This window comes from Mus pahari, chromosome 6, assembly GCF_900095145.1.
Source record: "Mus pahari chromosome 6, PAHARI_EIJ_v1.1, whole genome shotgun sequence".
Lineage (NCBI taxonomy): Eukaryota > Metazoa > Chordata > Mammalia > Rodentia > Muridae > Mus > Mus pahari.
The window spans coordinates 71,819,983-71,838,235 of NC_034595.1; the positions used below are offsets into that span (position 1 = coordinate 71,819,983).

At 52.6% G+C, this 18,253-nt stretch overlaps 1 protein-coding gene across 1 annotated transcript in view; it reads right to left on the reverse strand.

Moving 5' to 3' along the window:
• Positions 1–18,253, reverse strand: part of Kcnq4 (potassium voltage-gated channel subfamily Q member 4) — a 50,903-nt gene that overhangs the window by 11,533 nt on the left and 21,117 nt on the right. The window contains exons 2-9 of the mRNA XM_021199776.2: positions 9,400–9,490; positions 8,884–9,010; positions 8,515–8,690; positions 7,829–7,954; positions 7,340–7,450; positions 7,075–7,170; positions 5,118–5,206; positions 3,363–3,524 (exon numbers count right to left, since the gene is read on the reverse strand). Coding sequence (XP_021055435.1) covers positions 3,363–3,524; positions 5,118–5,206; positions 7,075–7,170; positions 7,340–7,450; positions 7,829–7,954; positions 8,515–8,690; positions 8,884–9,010; positions 9,400–9,490 — 978 coding nt within the window. The remainder of the gene's footprint in view (positions 1–3,362; positions 3,525–5,117; positions 5,207–7,074; positions 7,171–7,339; positions 7,451–7,828; positions 7,955–8,514; positions 8,691–8,883; positions 9,011–9,399; positions 9,491–18,253) is intronic.

Below are 18,253 nucleotides of genomic sequence, written 5' to 3' on the forward strand. Positions count from 1 at the left end.
CTGCCTCTCCATAGAAAGAAGCATACAGACAATTTGGGTCCTTGGCCCTCATGTTCAACCTCAAGGCTCCACTGGCACCTTGGGGAGCCAGGGGCTCCACAAACCCAGGCCACCTATGTGTCAATAAAATGAGGCTAATACTGGTCTGGGGTTCTTTGTGACCCAGTCCTACCCCAGGCCTGGCTCCAGCAAGCCACTCTCAGATCAGGCCATACTGGGCTACAGGCTCATCTCCCCTTTCCCTCCAAGCTCGATCTATGCGGCTCTCTGGCCCAAGTACCCTCCCCCAGCAGCCTCCTCTTGCAGGGCTGCTTCTGGGCTAAATGCCTGACCTCAGCTGCACAGCCCCTCTGCTTCCCTCTTGTGTTGTACTCAATGCACTGAACCACAATTACTCCTTGCAACTCTCTGGGGACCATGTTTTATTCATTACCATTTCCCCAGTGCACAGAGCCGGGCCTGGCACGGGGGCAGGTACCACAAATGTAGCTGTGATGCAGCTGAAAAGAGCCAGGGCTCTGAAAATGGTGACAGAAGTGCCAGGCACAGCCCCTTCAGACACCTGTGGGCTTCCCAAGCAGAGGGTGGAGTCAGTAAACGACTTCCAAGGTTGGCACAGGTCAGAGTGGGAAGGACCCTCAGAGAGCCTCTAGGTCATCTTGCCCATTCTACAGAAGCGAAAAGATCCAAAGGAGGGAAGGAATTTGGCCAAGATCTGCACATAGGATCTTGTGCACAGGGATCTGCAGCATAGCCAGCACACACTCAGAGCTCCTGCGAGTGTCCCTTCTGACACACTGGGCCCATGCCCTAAACCTGGCAGAGGCATCCCCAGGATGGCGAGGGGGCTCCTTAGGGCCCTGAGGCAGATTGCAGGCGGCAGGCACATGCACCTTGTCCTTGACCCATCCTGTCCCCCCTCTCCAGCCCCTAAAGTGGGAGGAGAAAGGAAGAGGGGGACAGGAGGAGCAGACGAGGGGGGTACCTCGGTCTCCAGCTGGCGTGGATCCGAAAGAAACTCCGCTTATTACTAAACATCTGGCTGGAAAGTTGAGAACAAGACACGAACAGAGGTTAGTGACGAGGAGACAGGCGGGTAGAGTGTGGAGTGCGGCCAGGATGGGACTGGCCTCCTGTGGCTGGAGGGAGAGAGAGATTCCCCACTCAAGTGATCGTCCATCCCAACCCCAGGATGCAGAGATGCTCAGGCCCTGCATACGATCCTTCAGGTGTATGGCGAGCCTGCAGAATGCAAGGTCCCTTCTCCAGAGACTGAGTCTGAACGATGGAGAAGTCCCATCCTTTGCGTTTTGAGTTCATGCTCCATGGGATGGGGATACAGGCTGTCAGGAGACCAGGCTTTTAGAGACTCATCCCATAAACCTCAAAGGGAGGTCCTGGCACTGGGAACGCCATTCCCAGGAAGTCCTTTTCCTCCTTGGAGTCCCACTTCCTGAAAACATGCTCAGTGTGGGCCATCTCCAAGCTCCGTGTGGCCAAACCAGGGTGGGGTATGGGAGATAAGTGTGTTCACATGTGTGTATACACATGTCTATGTACACACGTGTTTGGGGGTATTCTAGCAGGAATTACACCCCATCTCCTAGGGTCAAGATAGCCAAGATTAAGGGCATGGCCACTTGGCTTGAGCCTGGTGACGGATCCAAAAGTCACAGCTCAACACCCACCTGATCCACCCAGGTTCCTCATCCACCATCAGACACACAGAGCAGACAGACACTTCAGAGCAGACAGATACGGTGTTAATAATGCCAGGCTTTCAACATCCATGTGTTCCCAGGCCTATGAGGACTCAGGGACCCAGAATCATTAAGGGCACAGGCTCCAAGCTCCCTTCCACCCCTAGTATCTTCTGATTCGGATACAAGAGTGAAGTGTAAGCTCACAGTCCACATTTGGCCCTGCTCAGGGTTGCCAAACCTTGTGAGTTTCTGACTATAAGTTGTGGTTTGGCAAGCATGGCACCTACAGGCAGTGATGGAGAATCCAAGTCAGGTTACACCAGGGGCTTCTCTTCAAGGGAGCTCCCAGTCTAACTTGTCCAATCTTTCCTCTCCCCGAAGTTCCAGACCTATCTAACCCTTGGCCAGTAAGAGCCCTTACTGCGAACAAGGAAAAGACCCTGCTCCCAATTATCCCCATCAATCCATCCCCCAAGTCTCTACAGCCCCAAAACAAAGAGCCTAGGCCCCTGAGCAGCCTAAATGCTGCCGATGCACTGGGCAGAGTTGCCGGATGACTTTCTCCAGGACACAAGGCAGAGATGAGCTTCGAAGGGTAGAGGGACCTGCCTCTTCCCTGGTTGCTAATGTTGGACCTGGGCTTAATGGTACCCCAGACTCAAGGGACAGATGTCTACCTGGCTAGTTCAAGGATAATGTGTGGGATGAGGCAAAGCAAAAGCGATGGGCAAAGAGGAGGAGAGCATGAGGGCACTGAACTGACCCTTGACTTCAAAAGGGTTGGAGCAACCTCACAGCAGTCCCTCTTCTTCCTAAGGCATGAGGAGGGGTTTCCCTTGTCCTAACATGCCTGAGATTCCTCCAGTTAGGGGCACGCAGATGAAGCAAGCACTGCTCTGTCTTGATTCTTCTTTCAACAGGCAAAAGTTCCAGGTCAAGTTGGGAGAGAGGGTTGGGGACAGCAAAGCATACCTCAGTATAGAAGAAGAGAGCCCCAAGAGACCGCCACCCCCGACCTGCTCTAGCAAAGCTGCAGATAGGAACTGCAGAGATGAGTGTGTCAGTCGTTGGTAGAGATTACAAAGGTCCTAGTCACAGCGGTCTTAGTCACAGAGTTCTCTTCCCAGCAGGCACCTGCTTCCTGGGAGGTGTGTTTCAGCATGTTCAGGGAGCATGCTGGGGGAGGGGATCCCTGCCCTCACACCCCAGAACAGAACGGGTGCCCTCGATTACCTGAGCCGTAAGCACCTGGGGCCAGCGGCCTCCTCCTCTCTCCAGCTTCCCGGGAGGGATGGGGGTGCAGGGATGGAAGAATGGGTGGGGTGGGGTGGGGACATGGAAACAGAGAAAGAAAGAGGACAATGGTATGAACGATGGAGATGACAGGAAGGAATGGTGCGGACAGCTGTCCCTCTCAGACCCTGGAGACCCAGAGAACAGAAAGGTAAGTCCACTGTGGCCTCTCTAGAGAGCACCCTCGGTCTGTACCTGTCTGGCCATCTGACGACAAATACCAGGCCTCACAACAATGCCAGAGAATCCCCCAAACAGGTCCAGACACATATGTGGTGGCTGGAGGAGGTCTGAGAGAGGGTGAGACAGATGACGGAAGAGGAAGAGGAGAAGCAAGAGGCGGTGGTGGCCTCATGGGGCCCCTACCTTTCCCCAGGGCAGAAGGAGGCACTGCCTGGCCGGTGGCAGGTGGCAACGGGCGGGTAGCGAGAGGGCGCTCCATCAGGTACTGGCGCCCGCCTCACCTCCAGGGGCCGTAGGCCCCCATTGCGGGCCCGTTGTATGTGCTCAAACAAGAGGGCCAGCTCTCTGCAGGAGAGGGCGCCATCAGCTACAGTCAGGGCCTCGGGGACACCACCCACCTCACCCAGTGGTCCCAGAGCTGAGGTCCTGCTTGAGCTACCTTCTAAGGGTGTTCTCAAACACCACGGGCCAGAACAGGCAGGGTGGAGAGATTAGCTTTCTCCCTCGCTGAAGAAGTTTCTGGGAAATCGGAAGGAATCTAGGTATGGTTCTGCAGGTTGGGCATACGTCCAGAGCACCCAAACAAAGAGGGAGCTCAAATCTAGCTGACTCTGCTGCTCATCGGGGAACCGTGCCTACAGAGCAGCCAGCAGCAGCTCCGAGATCACCAGTCTCACAATCTGACTTGGGTTTTAGGAGGATACTGGAGCTAAGGGCAGATTTGATAGGGTGACTAGCCCAGCTTCCCACCCCTGCAGTGTTCCTTCAACCATGGAGTCCCTGGAGGTAGTGGAGATGGTGTTGGGTTGGCTGTCCACTGATTCGCCAGGCCATTTCCTACTGCCATGACCAGGAAGGTACCCACCCCTCTCCTGCCTTTCTAACAGAGCCCAAATCTCCAGACCAAGCTGTTTCTCTTACTAGGAAACCCAGGCCACCCTATGTAGGGTCCCCCACCCCATCCCCTGTATACTTCCTTGCCAATCTCTAAGCATCTAGTCCCTGCGCCCTTTCTGGCTTGGTCTTGATTCCTTAAAATTATCCCTCCCCCATAAAGGGGCTGCTTCAAATCCGGCCTCCAGTCCTACCTCTGAGGTAGGAGCTTGTCTCTGCCAGGTGTGGAGATGGGGAGAGGGAGGAGTGATGTGGGGAGCCCCCTTTCCAGGCCCTACCTCCTGCTCATCCCCCTGGGAAGCCTGGGGGACAGGGGGGAGCAAGAGGGGGCCAGGTGCGGATACGGGCAAGTGGGATCACGCAACAGCTGCTCGAGGGTAACTAATGAGGCAGTGACTGTGGAGAGAAGCGCTGAGCACAGCAGCCTGGACTAGCACGCACTCCATGCCATCCTGCCCATGGGACTGAGCCAACCGAGACGGCTCTGCAGTCTTCATTCCTGCCCCAGGGCCTGGCCAGGCACCTGGCTCCACACACCTTGATGATGCTATTAATAACTTCCAGCGCGGAGCCACCCCCATTCAGTCTTAGCCCGGCCCGGGGCCTGCAGAGCAGATCCACCGCTGGCCTCAGAGGCTGCTGCCCACAACAGTAACAGGGGCCACACAGTCACACACCGGGACTCTGGGGCAAGCACGCATATTTCTGCATAGCACCCTCTGCCTAGCACCAGCTGCATTGCTAGTATGTCTCCGACTCAGGACTGAGGGGAGATGAGCTGGTGTAGCTGCCCTGGGTGGCATCTATGGACGAGCATGTAGACGCCAGCACTCCATGAGTGGGGCTCAGCTTCGGGGGCAAAGCTGCATCAATACTGTGAACACAGAGGAATTGGGGAGAGGACGAGCCAGGCTCCAAGTTAGGCAGGACCTGAAGAGCTAGTCCCAAATGTTCCTTTGGGAGCTATCTCCTTTTTCAACCCTGAAGGCATCTTCTCAAGGGGTATTAGTGCCCCTACCCTCTCCCACTCCCGCAAGCACCTACCTGAAAGATGGGAGAATGCTGTCATAGTAATACCAGGTGGCTGTCAAATAGGCCCGGCTTGTGTCCGTGGAGTACAGGCGCCATGCAGCCTGGAGGGACATGGAGAATGGGTGTCATATCCACCCACCAGCCCTCTGCCCCTGAAGGAGCCCAGTCCCAGGCCAGCTGAGAGTGATGCCAGGACCAGAGGCCAAGTCTAATTCCATAGCTACCAGGAGGGCCAGCCAAGAAATCAAGACCTAGAGAGAAATGACTTCCTCAAGGTGACGCAGTGAACTGGCACCAGAGCCAGGGGCCTACAAGCGCTGGGTAAGAGCTGGGGGGGGGGTCTGTGGTCAGATAGGCATGGGTTTCTAGTCTATTCTCCCATGCAGAATAAACTGACCCTTGCTGACCTAACAGAGTGTTGTGTGGTCGAAATGAATAGATATCTGCCCAGTGCTAAGCTCAGTGCCTGGTGCACTCATGGCCAGGTTCCTTTAAGCCCTCCTGTTCACTCCCTTAGCTAAGGACGCGTTCACAGTGTCTGGTTAGTGTCTTTCTTCATAAGTTGCATCACGGGCACCCCTGCATCCTCGGTGCCAAGTACAGTATCTGGCACGCGTATGTGGTTCTGCGAAGGTTTGGGGAGGGAATGTTGACTGGGTGAATGGCTTTACAAACAGCGAGTCTGCTGTAGTTTCATCAGCTGCCTATTGCTGCCATGGGACTAGAGCAGCAAAGATTATTGACCACCAACTCTTCAGCAGCCACAGACACTGCAGCAGAAGGAACTACGGTCAAATGAGAAGCAAAACTGCCCCTCATCCTCTAGGTGAAGAGAGGACTCTGGGAAGGCCTGGGAGTAGACTGATCAACCAGAGCGGGGAGATATGGAAACAGACAAAACTGAATCAGACCAACCCTGGATGCCCCCCTCCTTTGGGTGCCTCTTGTCCTTAAGGGGTTGCCACGAGTGACCTCACCAGCCTGGCGCCTTCCTAAGACAGAAATATTTTTACTTCCTGCTTGCCTGGGTCCCTGGCATGGGCAGGGGAGCAGCTGCCAGAGCTCTCATTAATTATGGGTACCACAATACCAGCTGTCTCTCAGCATGGACAGTGCCAGCTGCCTGCCCCTACAATGCCCCTGGGGAGGCCAGCTCCCAGAGGACAGTGGCCATTGTGCCCCCAAGGGATGCTAAGCAGAAAAGGCCTGGCTGGTGGTTGGAGATAGCAGGGATGGAGAAAGGGTTAGACCCTGGGAAGGAGAGATAAGGAGGAGCCGAGTCAGGCTTGGGTCTGGGGGGGTCAGAGGGCAGTGTGCTGGGGAGCGGGCAGAGGTGTGCTGTGTCAGTACCCCTCAACTATTTCCTACAGGGAGTTCTCTTGCATGCCCCCACACTGGAGAGGAGCCAAGGCAATGGTGAGCGACGCACAGATCAGAGTCTACTCAGATCGTCCACCACACAGAGGGAAACAGATCACAATGCTCCTGGCTTCCTCCACCTGCTCCCATCTCTGGCCACCCCCCCCCCTTTATTTTCTTGCCTGGCTCCCTTTTCAGCTGCCCATTAAATGCTGGCAATTCTAAAAGTCTAGCCCTGGACAATCTTCTTGCATGACTTCCTTAGGATACAGTGACTATATCAAGGTGCTGGGAGTGGAGCAGGCTGACAGTTCAGGATGGCAGAGTTAGGTCTCCACCATGAGATGGGGACCTTTTGCCCCAGGCTCTCTCCCCATCCCACATTATGGCCAGAGCTGGCAACAGGGTGAGTCTAGGGAGTTCAAAAGCAGGCATTTGCTGAGGGGGTGGGGAGCATTACTGATATGACAGTCAACATCCCAGCTCTGTCTATAATGTGGCAGGTACCCCCCCACCCCACCCCCAAAGTCTCTACCCTCTCTGAAAGTTTGGAACCCATAGGTCAGCACACAGGGCTGACACAGCACAGGCTTGCCTAAGCATCGTGTACCTGGATGAGATTAGCTGCTGGCATCCTCCTCTTCTCAAAGTGCTTCTGCCTGTGCTGCTCCTGGACCTTCAGGGCAAAGCCAGAGCCCAGGATGCCCTATGGGGGTGAGGTATGGCTGTAGGTAGTGTGGCAAGAAGGATGAGAGGCTACTAGGATGGTCCCATACCTGTCCATCTGGGGCACCCCAGGCTGCTAAAGGTAAATTTAGGACCAGGCTGGTCAGGTCCTGCTCCCAGCCTCCCTCAACAACCAGCAGAGAACTCACGGCAGGCAGGGCAAAGAAGGAGATGCCCAGTAAGGCGAAGCCGGCAGCCAGAACCCTGCCCAGCCATGTATGCGGCGTCTTGTCACCATAGCCAATGGTCGTCAGTGTGATCTGGAGATACAAACAGGTACATAGGACTGGGCACAGGGACCTGACACAAGGACTTGAAGGTACAGCAAAAGCAAGCGGAACACTAGTCACAAGACAAGGGCTTCCTCTACAACCATAGGGATTGGTCTCAAGGACTTCTCAGGTGGATTCCGTTCTCACACTAGTCAAGGAAGGGCTGTAGGGATGGAGAATGGGGGCACAGACAGGTCCCTCACAGTGGGTAGGACAAGCATGGGCACTGGTCACAGGAGCCACACAGCCTTAGTGTGAAGAGACAAGGACAGGCCAACCCTGAGTGTGGCATCCTAAGAGGACAGAACCTGGGAAGTGTCCAGGGATGCTCCTAGGGGGAAGGGCAGCCCTGCACAGACCACGCACCGTCCCCCACCAGAGTGAGTCGGCATAGGAGGAGAAGTCAGAGTTGGCATCCTTCTCTGCCAGGTAGACCAGGAAAGAGGCAAAGATGAGCACCAGGAACCCGATGTACCAGGCGGTGATCAGCTCCTGGGGGGAGGGGAAGGAGCACCTACCCATCAGGGGATAAGGCTACACACACTTCTCCAGTCGCCCCTTTCTTCAAGGAAGGAGCCCCTGCCAAGCCTTCTCTGAAACCCCAAAAGCCAGACGCCCCGGCTTGCCCTTAATCATGGCAGCTCAGCCCTTTTTCTCCGTGCCCACTGTGCTCTGCCATTCTTGCTCCATCTTTCAGGCTTCAACCCAGGAGCTCCGTTGGTTCCTTTCCAGCCTCACCCATCCAGTTCCCCACTCCATTGGGAGCAGTCCTCTCCTAACCTAAGGGCTTCCAGATGTGACCCTTAAGCCCTACCTCTCAGGCCTTGTCTGAGCCCCGCCCCTGCTGGCTCCAGACACCTCGACCCCTAACATCAGACCCTCCTGCAGTTTCTATTAGGCCTCACCCCTGCTAAGCTACAGCCCCATACTTCAGACAAACCACGCCCCCCGTCACACCCCAACTGTACTTGCCCCACTGTATGCCTCGCACCCACTAACCCTCCCCCCATCACTGCCTAGTGTAGTCTCCTCTCACCTTTCTCCAGCCTCACCTTACTGTGCGCATAGACCACCGATCCCAACAGCTTCCAGGTGCCACCGCGGCGATCCATACGCACCATGCGCAGGATCTGCAGGAAGCGCATGCTGCGCAACGCGGATGTAGCAAAGATGTTGCCCTGTGTGCCAGCAGCTATCACTGCCACGGAGGCCACGAACACGATGAAGTCTGCAGGGCAGGGTGTCGAAGTTACCAGCCCACCCCGTGTCAAGACCTGGGGTCTGGAACTCCGGGGACATTAAGTGGGTGGGGTGCAGGGAGGAGCCACTAAAATTCATGAGAAACCAGAGTCGGGGTCAAGGCTGGGATCAAAATGCCTCCTTGAGATTTGGAGTGGGGCAGAGTAGGGAAGGCTTTATACCGATGACACAGAAGGGTTTCCTGGCGAAGCGGAAGCGGCCCTGCCATCCTCTGTAGCGACAACAGCATCCGGCCGACCAGACGCGGATTATATACTCCAAGCCAAAGACCACAATCATCACGAATTCCTGTGGGGAACCAGGACCCAGATCAGAGCCCAATCCTGAGTTAGGAACACCAACTCCTGGTTAGGTCCCTCTTATACCTGGAAAGCTTTGAGAGTGTTCCAGTAGGGAGGTTACCCTCTCTTTGTCCTCTAGGAAGAACAGAAGCCCAGGTTTGTCCTCATACACAAGCATGTAGCTTCGTAAGATGCTGGATTTTTTTCCCCTCTCCCCGCCCTCAGCCTCCTTGCCATTCTAGACTCTTAGCCCTGGTTCAGTGACATTGAGCATGGCTCTCGGTTGGGGGAAGGCCTTCTGCTGGTGAGGTTTGTTTCAGTTCTGGTGCAGCTTGGAGCCTACACATATGCTGTTCTCCCTTGAAGGAACATCTATGGGGGATTCCCTGCACTCACCAAGATAAGGAGACACTCGTTGGCAAGTTCCTGGTGCTCCTGGATGGTGGACAGCACAGACAGCACCAGGCAGCTGAAGACTAGCAAAAATCTGCAATTGGAGAGTGACCGGGAGGGTTAGATGGAAGAAGGGAGGGCATGACTGAGGGATGCTGAGCTGACACCTCCCAAGCCCTCTCCAGAGGACCTTGGTGTGACTGAAGCTCAGTGAGGAGGAGGCCTCCCAGCTTTTCTGGGCTGGCAAGAGAACATAGAGACTCGGTGTTTCCCCAGGCTCAGCCACCCACTCGCCTTGGCCCCGGGTTCCATTTTAAGGTCCCTAGGAAGTGTTCCAGCAGAGCTCAGAAGCTGTGGCCTCAACTGAAGAATAGGGACAGCTGCTCTGTCTCCATGTTTCTATGGAATTCATAATGAGTCAGCTACAGAAGAGAAGGGCTGGGGGGGGGGGCGGCTCAGCAGTCAGAGCATTCACAGTACAAGCTTAAGGCCTTGCATCTGAATCCCAAACCCGAATGTAAAAAGGCTGGGCACCACCACATGAGTCTATAACCCTAGTACTGGGATCAGAGACAGGCAGCTCGCAGAAGCTCATGGGTCAGCCGGTCCATTCGGTGGGACCATTGGAGGACCCTGTCTCAGGGCAATAAGGCAGACAGCAATATCATCGGACACAATTGTCCTCCTCTAGCCTCCACAAGTACAGACACTCACACCAGTGACCACCACACACATGCACACGTGCACTCAAGCACATACACACACATACACACACACACACACATACACACACAGACACACACACACCACTACCACTACCACCACCACCACCCCATAAATAAAAAAAGGGGGACAGGGTAGGCAGGGAAGGAGCAACACAAGGGGTAAAGGAAAAGGAAAGTGGGAACAGGCAGCGAGGAGCTGGAAACTAAGGCCTGAAACTACCCTGTGGGCAGAGGGAAGCTCCCAAACCCTTTAGGAAAGGAATGCTAGAACCTAACTCATCCAACACTTTCCTTGTCAGTTACACATGAAGAAACAATGGCCCACAGCAGGAAATGGGCTTCACTTAAGGTTGTTGTGTATTTCCAGGACTGAAGGGAGGTCGAAGCCAGGAGTCTCAACTCCCCAGCATCGGGGGTGGGGGTGGGATGGGGAGGCCTTATACAGGTGCCTTGAGGGGTGTATACACACAGGAGAGCTACAGACATGCCGAGGGGAGTGTGGACTCTTTGGAACAAGGTGTGCTAAGCACCAACCAACCCAGAAAACACCAGAAGGGGCTAGCTTCTTCCCTGGAAATGTATCACTGCGCACTTACCCACCAGTCTTCCCGTGTGTTCTCAGAGCTTTACTGCTGAGATTCATTGAGCCTCGCACCCTTCTCAGCCCTGTACAAACTCTACATGTTCCCCAGAACCTCTGAGTCTACTCATGGCTCCCTCTTCAAACTCCCTTGCTGGAGCCTGCTTTCTTGTATGTGCCCCAGGGGTTGTTCTTTCTTTTGTTAATTTTTTGAAGCAGGGTCTTATTGTGTAGCCCAGGCTAGCCTTGAACTCTAGCCTCCAGTCTCTGCCTCACAAGTTCTAGGATTACAAGTGTGCAACACCATGCCCAGCCCAAGTCTCTTTCTACTTATCTTTATTTAGGTTCAAGAATGTGTGCACATCTTGTGGTGTGTGTGTGTGTGTGTGTGTGTGTGTGTGTGTGTGTACACCTAGGAAAATCACTGGCCTCTTCTGGCCAGCCTCCTTCTCTGTAAGAGCTGATGGACAGCTGAGAGTAGGGTTTGGCTGTGCCTTGGCCCACTTACATCTCCTTGGAGGTCACCGTCTGAGACTGCATCACAGGAAATGCCCCTGGATCAAGGAGGCAAGAAGCAGCTGCCGGTAAAGGGTTTCAGATGAATGACGGAGGCCTCTGTGGCCAGTTCCAGGCCAGAGCTGAGTCAGCAGAGACAGGAGGCAAGCGCAGAGGGAAATGTGGGCCCCACAGTCCTCAGATTCAGTCACTAAGTACAGAACCAACAGCCGGAGGCTACCTGGAATGGGGGCTGCAGCCCACACAGTGTTGGTATTGCCTTTTTCAGATGCCCAAGACCTCAGGCAATGGTGGGTATACATGACTTTCTGATAAGCACTTCTGCAATTCTTTTCCTTTATTTTTTTTTCTTGCCACTTCAACAGTTACACAGGTATCAACTATCCACAAGAGACTCGAGTGAAAAGAGCTGATTGCGAAACCTCAAGTGTCATGTGATCCTGATGTTTAGGAGGAGATGCCCTTTATGCAGGCAAGAAGGAAGGAATTTAGCTTTTGTGTCTAGTTTGTTTGGTTTTATCTGTGCTTCCTAAGATTCTGCTTTAGAATGAATATGGATTGCTTAGATAATAACAAGCTAATGTACCTTCATTTGTTTATTTGTTTGACAGTGCTGGAGATCAAACCCAGGGCTTTCTAGGCAAGGGCTTAGTTATTCTGCTCCATGCCACTTGTGGTGGCTTGAATGAGGTTGGCCCCCATAGTGCTTGGTTCCCAGTAGACAAAACTGTTTTGGAAGGATTAGGAGGGGTGGCCTTGTTGGAGGAGGTGTGTCACTAGAGGTGGCCTTTGAGTTTTAAAAGCCCAGGATACTTCCAATCCTACTTAGTCCATTTATCTCCCTCCCCCTCCTTGCCTCCCCCCTCCCAACTCCACTCTGTGCCTACTGCCTGTGGATCAGGATTTAGTGCTCAGCTAGTTCTCTAGCACCATGCCTGCATACCTGCTTGCATGCTGCCGTGCCCCTCTCCGTGATAAGGATGGATTAACCTTTGAAACTGTAGGCAACCCCCCAGTTAAGTGCTCTCTTATAAGAGTTGCCTTGGTCATGGTGCCTCTTCACAGCAGTAGAACAGTGACTAAGACAAGTCTCTAACATTTTAAAAGATTTTTTTTTTATTTGTAGTCTTACATATGTGGGGTGACAGAGTATGTGCACATGAGTGCAGATGCATGTGGCTGCCAGAAGAGGGTGCTAGGCCCCCTGGAACATGACTTATATGTGGTTGTGAGTTGCCTTATGTAAGTGGTGGAAAGTGAATTTGGGGTCTCTACTTGAGTAGTATGTGTATCTTGCTTGCAAGTATGTCTGCGCACCATGTACATACAGTAGCAGAGGAGGGCAGAAGAGGATGTTGGTTCCTCTGGAACTGAAATTACAGACAGTCCATCAGTCACCATGTGGATGTTGGGATGGACAGAATGTGGGTCTTCTTAAACAGCAGAGCCCTTAACCACTGAGCCATCTTTGCAGTCCCATCCCCCCACCTTTTTTGAGACGGGTTCTTTGCTATATTAACAGGCGAGTCTCAAATGCCTAAACTAAAGAGATCCTTCCATTGCACCTCTCAAGTGGATGGGGCTATAGGCACGCAACACTGTCTCCAACTTGTTTAAATAATTATATATATATATATATATATATATATATATATATATATATATAGTGTGTGTGTGTGTGTGTGTGTGTGTGTGTGTGTGTGTGTGTGCCAGGCTTGACAACAAGTACTTGTACCCACTGAGATATCCCACTGGTTCCCACTATCACTAGTTATTAATATTTATTAATATTAAAATTAAAATAATTAATATTGGAGCCGGGCCTGGTGGCGCAGGCCTTTAATCCCAGCACTCGGGAGGCAGAGGCAGGCGGATTTCTGAGTTCAAGGCCAGTCTGGTCTACAGAGTGAGTTCCAGGACAGCCAGAGCTATACAGAGAAACCCTGTCTCGAAAAACCAAAAAAAAAAAAAATTAATATTGTGTGGTGTGTGTGTGTGTGTTTGTTTATATAGGACTTCCCTGGACTGCTTAGGCTCAAACTTGTGATCCTCCTGTCTCTGGACTAGTAAGGTGTAAGCTACTGTGTCCAGCACCGCTAACATATTTTTAAATGCAGTTTTCTGAAAACCACAAACATGAAGAAAAAAAAAAAAGTATCCTGTTCAGTCCTGCCCCCAGCCCTTACTGTATTCGCCTCTTTGCCTAGTGGGTGTGAAACTGTGGCAGGCTTTCCTGGGAGCCCAGCTCATATATCTACCTTCAGCTCAAAGTTTCTTCTTGGCTATCTGGTGGCCCCTGGAACCAAACATGTCCTAAGCTAGAATCCCAGTGTGCCACAAGATCTCCTTTCCCTGGTAGCTCAGCGATGGTAGCTGGGTACTAAGCCCAGCCATCTGAGCCAGCTGTGATTCTGTCCTCTTCTATTCACCACCTCCAGCTCGGTAGCAAGTTCAGTTGGCTTGACCGTCTGTCAGCATGGATCAGACCAGCTCCCTCCTCCTGGCCAAGCCCCACCATCTGCTACCCCCTCCCAGCTCCCACCCCACCTGCCTGCCCACCCCTGCATCTAATCCTCTCTGCTCACTCACTGCTCACTCTGCACTTCCTGAGTCTGCCAGTAGCTCATGGAAGTATCTCCACCTACAGGCTTCGCTGCTTTGCTTGGTTGGTTGCTCCCTTACTTACCTGGGCACCTGCTCACACACCACTTCTTTGATGAGGCCCTTCCCAGGCATCCTTTCTCTAGATCAGTGGCCTCATACACCAACCTTCCCTTTTCCCGACTGACTGATTTCATGGCACTGAGAAAACCATCAAAACACCCTGCCCCTAAACCAAAGGGCCCATCTTGAACCAACTGACAAATTCGATCTATTAGCTCTGATGATGAGCAACAGCCAGTTCCTGGCACCTGAATAATTATTCCTATCTTCAAGATGAAGAAATGAGACCCAGGACTGACACATTTGCTTCAGATCCCACTCAGTGGCAGAGCTGGAGCTAGAACCTCTCCAGCCTCTGGCCTCAAGGTTGCTTTGGCTGAAGTCATCACACAAAGATGCTCTCGGAGAAACACAAGCTCAGATGTTTACAGCTTAGGAGACGGAGGAAGTCTGGGTGTGTCTGCCTCACTGGCTTGTGACTTCATCAAAGGACTGATAGAATTGCTCAAGGATTGTCTCCGACCCTCTGGGGCCTCAGTTTCTCCAGCTCGGTGGTATTCTGGGGCTGGCTGACCTGGGCCTTTTGTGATCTCCTTAGCAGAGCACCAGACTAGAAGCTCCTTCTGCTACATCTTTATGCACCCCATCTTGGCCAAGTGGGCCTGTGTACTCCCTTGGCCAACCAGGAGTTAGAGGTGTGGCAGATAGGGGCAGTGTGTAGGCTAGCCAGGAGGTCTATAGCAGTCTTTCCTGTCCTGTATACCCTCCCCCATTGCAACTATCCCTCTACCCATTCAGGAAGATTAGAGAGGAAAGGGTAGATACTTGCTTAGATCCACAGCTATCAAATTACAGAGGATGTCAGAACCTCTGGAAGACTTGTCAATGGTAGCACATGCCTGTAATCCCAGCAGCCATGTGACGGAAGCAAAACTCAGATACTCAAGGATGACCTTCTGGGTACTTCCTTGACAATGTCTGATTCAGTAAGTTCAAGGTGGCAATGGAGCTCAGTTACTAACCAATGCAGGGTTTTGTTTGTTTTTACTTTTGACAGGGTCTCACTGTGTATCCGGGCTAACCTAGAACTCAGATTCCCCTCCCTCAACCTCCTAAGTGCTAGGATTACAGGCACGAGCTTCCACATTTGGCACCAAATCAGCACCTTTAAAACAATGACAACTCTTGCTGTCTCCCCACTCCCTCAGATCACTACCAGAAATGGCCAGGACTGGGGGCTGTCAGGGAGGGAGGTGCTATGCCAACAGCAGCTTCACCACTCGTCTGTGCAATCCCAAATTGCAAGCACAACTGCTCCAGGTGGCCCAGGGCTTCCCATTGGTACAACACAACACAAAAATCTTTCAAACGCACATTCTCCACAAAACCACCCCAATCCCTACCACGGTCTCCCGAGCACACAAGTGAGGTGACAAGCTATGCCGGTCTGTGAGTCCAGAAGTACACACATTAACAGGAGTTATGCTATGGAATAGGACTTACTTTTCAACCAAGCTGTTATTTAAAAACAAGGGAGGGGGGATGTTAGCTTTCCCAAAGTCACAATACAAAACCTGAACCCAAGACCACCTGGAATTTCTCTGGGCTTCAAGTTCCCTGCCAGACCACAACACAAAGGTAGGGGACCCTGAATGGTCTCATCACTGAAGATTCTCATCAGCCTGGTGACTCTTCAGTAGTAGGATGGGAAGGGAGAAGATCAGCTCAGGTCTAGGTACCCTGGAAATGTGCCCAGAAGGGGTGTGTTCAGAGGGTGCAGGGCATCTCACAGTAGGAAGAAAAGAGATTGCCTCTAATTTCTCTGAACCTCAAGAACACTAATCTCATATACGGTCAGTTGAATTTAATAAAGAATCCAGATCCCAAGACATGGCAAGTGTAACAGTGGAGACACAGTGGGAAAGCTGGTGACTGCCCTAAGGAGGTTGAGGGCTGCTTCAAAAAAGATGTCAGCTCAACTAAAGTGGAGAGGTAACCAGACAGGGCCAGGGGTGCCCCAGACAGAAGAAGCAGGATATGCAAAGATGTGGATGTCTGTGGGAAGCCAGCCCAGAAGGTTCTTTTTTTTTTTTTTTTTTTTTTTTTGGNTTTTGCGAGACAGGGTTTCTCTGTGTAGCCCTGGCTGTCCTGGAACTCACTTTGTAGACCAGGCTGGCCTCTAACTCAGAAATCCGCCTGCCTCTGCCTCCCGAGTGCTGGGATTAAAGGCGTGCACCACCACGCCCGGCCTCAGAAGGTTCTTGACCCAGTGGGGAACACAGAGAGGATCAGATCCATGAGAGCCCCCTCTGATACTTGAACGTGATCTTAAAGGCAATGGGAGCCATTGGGGAGTTCAGAGAACGGAAATGTCAATGTCCCACTTGTGTTTCAGGATCAGACCATGGGACAGGTCTGACATGCAGGTCAGACACTGACTAGGAGCTCCAGGATAACTCATCTGGGAAATGATGGAGACCTGGACCAGTAAAGCAGCAACAGAGAACAGAGAGAAGAGAATGGACTGGCAGCATCATAGCAAGCGGAACTTAGGGACAATGAGGATGAATGACCACTCCATTTTGGGCAAGTACACTGGGCTGGTGAAACTGACCAGTAACACATGAGAACTGCAGTGAAGTTAGAGGAGGACCCAGCGTCACCCCAGCAGTGTGAAGGGAGAAGCCCTCTGTCCAGACCAAAAGAGCACATCCGGGGAGACGGAGAGGAAACAGAAGAGAGGCACAGAAGTCAATAGAAGCAAGTGTGGATGATAGCAAGAAGGGGGGTGGGAGGGGACTGGAGAGATGGCTCAGCGGTTAAGAACACTGACTGCTCTTCTGAAGGTCCTGAGTTCAAATTCCAGCAACCACATGATGGCTCACAACCAATCTCATATACATAAAATAAAATAAATAAATCTTAAAATAACAAAAAGAGGGGAGGAGGGGAGGGGACAGTAGTATATACGCCCTGACAATGCCTATTAGATTTGGTGACATGTTGGTCCCTAGGCTGGAGCAGCCTCACAGGCAGAGAATGACCTGAGCTGGCCCGGTTGGAAAGAGAGCACCTACGGTAGGAGTGGATCCAGTAAGCCAGGACTGCAAAGGAGAAAGGCCAGGGGAGCTGGAGAAAGACAGACACTGGAATCTCTCTCAAGTGAGAGAGCAGGGGTGGGAGGAGCCAGAACAGGGAGCCGAAGCCTGGACCATGGAGCAAGCTAAGGATGGATGCCCAGGCTGACAGGGAGAAGGGGAGAAAGGTAGGAGGTAGTTCAGTTGGACCAGGCTGGGTCAGGAGAGGGCATGGGCACCCAGGAACTCAGAGGAGGTGGGATTTTATCAGAGCTGAAGAGGCAGTTTGGTTTCTCTGTTTTTGTTTTTTGTTTTGTTTTGTTTTGTTCTGTTTTGTTTTTTTTTTTCAGGTTTGATTGTCCAGTGAGGACACAGCCTATGTGGGTGGAGTGAGGGAATGCTTCCCTCACCTCAGACCCAGGCTCTTTGCCCTCTCTCCTCCCGGATCTCCTTCCATCCTTCCATCCTTCATCCTTCCATCCACCCAAGGTCCTGCCTCCAGCCAGTCAGTGCCTGGGACCTGCCTAATAGCCAGCTGGCTCCCTGATATGTGACTCCTTTGCTCTCCAGACTAGGACCCCCAAAGCAGGACTGCTCTGTTTCCCTCAGCTGGGAGACCCTGGTGGCAGCATGTCATGACTCAGCCAAGATTCCTAAAGGGCAGAGGTCATGACCCCTGTATCCTGCCTACTGAAAGGTATGTCTTGAGCCCCAAACCAGAGCTGATGCAGAAGAAAGGATGTGAGTTAGACTTGACAGGCACATCCTGACAAGGAGATGGGGGTGGGGTGCAGAAAAGCCTAGAGGGTCTCACAGTCCTCTAAAGAGAGAGGGAACTTACTTTTTCTTGTGGGTTGGGGTGCTGATGGGGGGGGTGGCATTAAGCGGGCCTCAGAGGGAGGCTCTTTCCAAGAATCCTCAAGGGCTGGGAGGAGAGTTTCCCCTGATCCAGCGATTCTAAATATGGCAGAGGGAGTAAGAACACGTGACCCCGGGCCCCACACAAGACTGCTGCTGGCAAGGCTGCATCTCTGGGCCAGAGGTCCATAGTGGGGCTCAGGGAGGGGATGAGGTCTTAAAGGAGCCTTAGTTTCCCTGCCTGTAACACGAAGGAGAGACAATCCAATAATGGCTAAGGTTCCTTCAGCTTTATGACTGTCCAGCAGGGCAGTGGGAGGGAGAGACTTAGCTCAGTTCTACTTTCTCCAAGGATGTCCCTGGAGAGACAGCAGCTGCCAGCACATAGTGCAAACTATGAAAAAAAAAAAAAAGTCTCCTATTGGAGGACCAATTAG